Source organism: Epinephelus fuscoguttatus, linkage group LG10 (genome assembly GCF_011397635.1).
Source record: "Epinephelus fuscoguttatus linkage group LG10, E.fuscoguttatus.final_Chr_v1".
NCBI classification, from domain to species: domain Eukaryota; kingdom Metazoa; phylum Chordata; class Actinopteri; order Perciformes; family Serranidae; genus Epinephelus; species Epinephelus fuscoguttatus.
Genome location: NC_064761.1, coordinates 21,803,381 through 21,809,946, shown reverse-complemented (window position 1 = coordinate 21,809,946; position 6,566 = coordinate 21,803,381). Strand labels below are relative to the sequence as shown.

Here is a 6,566-nt window from a genome sequence, read left to right as displayed (position 1 = left end):
AATTTACTGAGCATTCACAATGTATAACATGAACAGAACTGTACTCCAAATGTTAATTATTATATCAAAACTAAACAGCATAGAGAGCTCACATAGAGAGAGTGGGCCCTTCAACCATAGGTTGGGTGGAGAGTGGACACTTAGGAGTGACTGCGAAGTTGGAAATATGACTGTGTTCAAAGAACTCTCATCAAAATAAATTAAAGCAGTGTCATTTGCTATATATGCCCTATATGCCATCTTTGTCATGTGTTTTTTTTCTTATTCTTTTTTTTTTTGTCTGAAGAAAGGTATTCGCACTGTCTGACTGACTGACTATCTGACTGTCTCAGATGCAGATGCGTTGGACAAGTCTTTGAACAGAAAATCTCGCACACTGCTCTTGCTCTGCTTCACAATTTAGTAGTACCACTAACATTTCGGTCCTCTTGGACCTTCGTCAAGAGTGTTCAACACCAACATTTCCAGTATTTAGCCTCCAGTTCACAGGTGTGCACAGGTATGTGGAAGTTAATCAGCTTTGGGTGTGTTTCTCAATAATTGACAACAGCCTGTGCATCATATGTCACATATCCCACAAACGAAAGAACAAGGGAACAAGAAAAACATGGGAAAAACCTCAGGCTCCTTACACAATAAAGGCTATCTACAAGATTATTTACAAAAAATGTTGAACTTATAAATGAGCACATCGGCTTTGCAGCTTTCATAAATCATTCAAAATGTTGAGCATTGTATAGGTACTCTTATACCCTGTATAATAAATTGGTCTTTTGGAATCCCCAAATCCATTATAGCATGACATGCCATGGTATGTCATCATTAAATCCTTTGAGTTATTATGTATTATGTAGATTAAGTGTCCAGAAAACGGGGCGGCAGTTGCTCAGTCGATAGGGACTTGACTTGGGAACCGGAGGGTCGCCGGTTCAAGTCCCCATCCGGACTAAATATGGAGCGTGGACTGGTGGCTGGAGAGGTGCCAGTTCACCTCCCCTTGACCAAACCTCCCAACCACTCTGGGCGCCTGTTCATGTCCCCCCCCCCTCACTCTGACATCTCTCCACTTTGTGCATGTATAGGTCCAGTTTGTGCATGTGTGTGTATTTCAGACCAGTGTGTTAATGTGTCACAGTGAAAAAAATGAATTTCCCCCTAAAAATATATAAAAAATTAAATACACTTCTCTTCTTCTAAGTATTTCTTCAATGTCACCACCTCTCTTTGGCAGAGTAACTTTTTCAATGACCTGGGACCTTTGGGTTTTTTTTTGTAAAACAGTCCATAGCATCTACACCAAATATATGCTTCTTCCAAATAAACTATAATAATCGACTGAAACTGTTTAGTCTAGTTTTTTTTTATTTTCTTTGGTGTCTTTTGTCATATACAGATATGCAGTGATGACTGTTGGGTAATATATGTCGATAAACAATGTCAAGTCTCTGATCATGTGACGGGACAATGTGTGCACAATAGCATGCATAGGGCCCCTCATAGTTAGGGTTAGTCTGTTTGCACTATAACAGGCTGGTAATTAATCAGTGGGCTCCAGTCCTTTCTTTTACAGGTAACAAAGAAAATCAATTTTGTCACTGGAGGTATTGTTAACCAATGATGGAGCTGCTTGTTTAGCAGGGATAAGTCTCGTGTGCAGCCCACACGATGGTCGGACTGTTTCCTCCCTGTGCATTCATCAGCCGCATCCCGTGTGTGTGTGTGTGTGTGTGTGTGTGTGTGTGTGTGTGTGTGTGTACGTGGACTACGTCACCGCAGCCGTGCCTTTAAAAGCGGGTGGCAGCGTGTGAGGGCAGTCCTCAGCAGCACAGATCACACAGCGCACATCTGCAGGCAGACAAGCCCCCAAACTCTCTGCTCCTATCTGTCAGCCAAGCAGACTGCTTCCATGGGAAGGATTATTGTGTCATTTTGCCCAACATCCGATGAGACATAAAATCAAGCAATTCCACTATCCTGGGTTAATTAATCGGGTTTTTATTGGTTTATCGTCTCCGAGCAACTGTTACAAGATCGTCGGGATAAAAAAAAATGTAAGTGGAGTCTTCTTTCTAATATTTTATCATTGTAGGCAAGATTAACAAGTTTATACTATTCATATCTGACGTTTTTTTTTTATCTTCTTTTGGTTGAATCTCTGTCTTAAGGCAACTCAAAATCTTAAAACTCTTCAAGGGACTCAAAATGCTTATTTAAATTAACTTAACATCATCTTATCCCACTTAAAGAGCTTGTTTTATTCAGAAGAATAAGTACAAAGAATAAAGATTATGATAAGTGTTAAAGCATGTGAGATAATTCAGCTTTCAAGGTGATGCTGTGGATTTCATGTCAGTATATTCATCTTGGGAGGAGGTGAAAAGATTGTCAAGTTAAGGAGAATTTAAGCGTAATTATTTGCATTTGTTTCAAGATGTGACTCCAGATCCCAAGTAAATTTTCATTATCAGCAACTCTCTATGAATTAAGTTGAATTACTATTCTTTTTAAAGGCATGTGATTCCAGGATTTACCTTGTTTGTGGTTATTCCCTAAATGGGAGTGCCCCTGGGGGTCGTTGACTATAACGAGCCCTGGCATGACATGCTGGAAATGTGAGAATTTCTAAGTTCCAGGGGTTACCTCACTTTCCGAGTGCATTCCACATATTCTTCTAGCGGTGACATTGGTTTAATAAAACAAGTGATAGATGCTACTTCATAATGAAACCTAAGGAAACAACACACTAGGAGCAAAAGTGTAAAGCCATGACAACATGTAGGGATCCGAGGACACAATTAGCATTTCACTGTCTGTATGGAAATTATTGATCATAGTTAAATGTCAGCCTTGCCTTATATGCTATTCAATGCTTTGCTGCTTATACATTAACAGCAAATGTACCTCTGGGGATCAACATGTGGGAAGCTGTTGTGGCGACAGGCTTTCCGTCTTTGCTTTACTGGCTGTACATGAAACAAGTATTCTTTTAATGTTTTCAGCTATATTGTAATACCTATTTATTGATTTTGCTTTAAAGTGTTTATTAATCTGAATCTCATGGGTTGGACGCATTCAAAAACTAACAGTCTGGGGTTTTATTTGGTGTGTCATTGTTACCACTAGACCTAGAACTTCTTTGGGGTTAAAAACACAAAGAAGAAGGTTATAAAGAGCAACAAAACAACTTCTTATGTAATGTTTGATGCCCCCATTTGTAGCAGATCATTTTTAAGTTCATTTTTGGACATTCTTACTGACTTGCAGAGCCTCTCAGTTTACAGTAATGCAAGCAAACTCTAAGCACTCAAATAAAATATTCATACAATTCAGCATTTCGATTTTTCCGTCTATCAAAAGGTATTTGAGTCGGATCATTTTGCCCTATACCTGACTTGCATCTGTGATCTTTGTCTCTACCCAGGATGAACAACAGAGACCGCTGGAGGGTGTACAAGAGGGTGAGTGTCATGTTTTTCCTGGCTGTGGTGACGCTGACTGTCGTCCAGAGAGGCACCATCAACATGGGGGCTCCCTTTGAGTTCGAGAGGCAGGCTCGCATGGATGCCTCCGAGGGAGCGGAGCCTGGAGCCGCTCTGGATGTCAAAACTGACTCCTACCTGGGGATGAAAGGCTTCTGGAAGGCGAGCAAACGCCACCCTGTGTCTAAAGCTCGGGCCAGCACGCAGCAGCCCAGGATCACCGAGGACAGCAGCCCCAGAACCTGGGATGTAACCAGCTCCAACTGTAGCGCCAACCTCAACCTCTCAAGTCAGGACTGGTTCAAGGGCCTGGAGGACAATTTCAAGCAGTTCATGCTTTATCAACACTGCCGTTACTTTCCCATGCTTCTCAACCACCCGGAGAAGTGCATGGGGGACGTGTATTTGCTCATGGTGGTAAAATCCGTGGCCACGCAGCATGACCGCAGGGAGGTCATCCGAAAAACGTGGGGCAAAGAGCGGGTGGTTGACGGCAAGAAGATAAAGACTCTCTTCCTTCTTGGAAAATCCTCAAGCGTGGCAGAGAAAGCGAATCACCAGAAGCTAGTGGAGTATGAGGACTACATCTACGGGGATATTCTCCAGTGGGACTTCCTGGATAGCTTCTTCAACCTCACACTTAAGGAGACTCACTTCCTCAAGTGGTTCCACATTTACTGCCCTAGCGTGCGTTACGTCTTCAAGGGGGACGATGACGTCTTTGTCAGCGTGGAGAACATCTTTGAGTATCTAGAAAGCAGCAACCATGGAAAGAACCTGTTTGTGGGGGATGTGATTTTCAAGGCTAAGCCCATTCGTAAAAAGGAGAACAAATACTACATCCCCCAGGCTCTGTACAATAAGACGCACTACCCTCCGTATGCAGGTGGAGGGGGGTTTCTGATGGACGGGACCCTGGCGAGGAGGCTTTACTGGGTGGCAGACACCCTGGAGCTCTACCCCATCGATGACGTCTTCTTGGGCATGTGTCTGGAGGTGCTTCAGGTGACTCCTATAAAACACAACGCCTTTAAGACGTTTGGCTTGGTGAAAAATAAAAGCAGTAAGTTGAACAGAGAACCTTGCTTCTTTAAGAGCATGATCGTGGTGCACAAGCTGCTCCCATCGGACCTCATGCACATGTGGAATCTGGTCAACAGTGACCTGGTGTGCGCGCAGAAAGTGGAGATCCTATAGCTTGATGGGAACACTGGGTGAGGACAGCACTCGCGAGCTGAGCTGTAACTCGGTGGTATGATGCATGAGAGTCCAAGTGAACTCTCTTTTATGTGGAGAGGGACTGTGGACAATATTTAAATTTGCTGTTTCTGTGCAGTAGTGCAATTTTTGGAGGAGTTTCCTCAAAAGTCCAGTAAATTATGCAGTTATACAGAGATTTTTTTTTAAAAGGTTGACTTAGAATTGTGTATTTATATTGGCATTTTGAAGGACTCGCACTGTCAGATTCAGAGACGACAACCAAAGTTGCTGCATCACCGGGCGTGCTAACGAAGACAGTTACTCGCTTTAAGATTACAGGCTTATTATTCTGTTGTTGGCCCGGGTGCAAAGTTTGTGATAGGTCTCCACCTTATCGCAACACCTTTTTTCTCCTTCCTTTTGGTTTGATACAGTGGAGGTTTGAAATGCAGGAACCTTGTGGCAGTGAGCTGCCACCAAATCACCAATGATAACAAACCCATTAATGTGAATACCCATCAAAAATGTACGGTAGAATTTATTGTGAAGACAAGTGGTATACAAAACCATGAATATGTATTTGTAGCGTATTGTACTTTGGGATACGTCTGAGGGAAATAATATTTGGTTAAGTTTGATCTTGGAAACAAGATCTGGTCGGTGCCCTGGAGGCTCGGGTTCGAAAGCCATTGTACATGCTGCGCAGCCTGTAGCCATGCTAGCATATTGGGTTTGTACTACACATCACCTTCACTTATACCAGTATGGCATGCTGCTGTGGCTTCAAATCAAGTAAGAGAATGAAAAAACTCTCTCTACCTCAGTAATCTGGGCAAAAAACTCTTCATTTCATCATTGGTCACCTTTTCTACTGTACGCGTAACCATGATATCTTCATCTTCATATGCAGTACATGTTCTTAAAGTAAGATTTTAATCTTTTTTTGTATCGTAGAGGTCCTTGCACTCATTTTTTTTGGAATGTGACTGACTTGATCTGGACGTCTACTACTCCTATACTACTGGAAACATTTAAAAAAAAAAAATTGTTACATGTTTGCTATCTGTGGATTTGAATGTGCTGATATACTTGACATGGATTTGGTAGAGGGTGTACAATGACACTGTGAACTAAAACTATTGCTGGTACGAGTATATGACATGTTAATTTAATCCCCAGTAAAAGGGGGCAAATGTGGGGCTCTTGTATTTAATTTAAAGCGTGAGATGAGCATATTAATGGGATGTTCAATGATTCGTAAGCTGAATGTTGTTGGTGTAGCGGGTGATGATTATCTCTAGGTGATGTAAATATGTGTAAAAAAAATCCAAATGTACATAGAATGTCATTTGTAAATAAACATCTTGACAGGAGAGTTGTCTTTGAAAAATCTGTCCTAGATTGGCTGTTGTTGTGTTCGGCCTTATCGGCATCGAGCATCTCTGTGAAAATCTGCATCAGGTCACCCAACAATGGTGTCCAGTGTTGACATGTGGGTATCGGTTACGCAGCTTAACAGTAAAGAAAACATAAATGCTCAAACAGCCATGAAAGTAACAGTGGTGTACTCAAGATATAATACAGAGAGCGATTATTTTTATCAGTGTTCAGCAACTAAACCCACAAGTTCTGTTTCCTTTGTCAGCCTGTGATAAGATATCAAAGCTGTCATTTTTTGTTATTCTAACAGTTTGAAAAGAAAACGAAACAGAACGTTCTTTTTTTGGCACAAACTCAAAAAGAAATGCTTCCACCAATTATCTTTTGTGATGACTTTCAGACCACGTTTTCAGAAGGCAACTGTACATGCTTACGACTCGGTGTGACATTTCACACTGTTTATGTAAAGTGGCCTTGTCAAATATTGTGTGTCTTTTCATCGAGCAC

The 6,566-nt window shown here is 41.7% G+C and overlaps 1 protein-coding gene across 1 annotated transcript; it reads left to right on the top strand.

The window, feature by feature from the left end:
* Positions 1-1,828: 1,828 nt before the first annotated feature.
* Positions 1,829-6,045, top strand: b3gnt7 (UDP-GlcNAc:betaGal beta-1,3-N-acetylglucosaminyltransferase 7). Its single transcript, XM_049589084.1, has 2 exons — positions 1,829-2,051; positions 3,422-6,045. Coding segments are annotated over exons 1-2 (1,257 nt in total). The 5' UTR covers positions 1,829-2,049; the 3' UTR covers positions 4,677-6,045.
* The last annotated feature ends 521 nt before the right edge of the window (positions 6,046-6,566 follow it).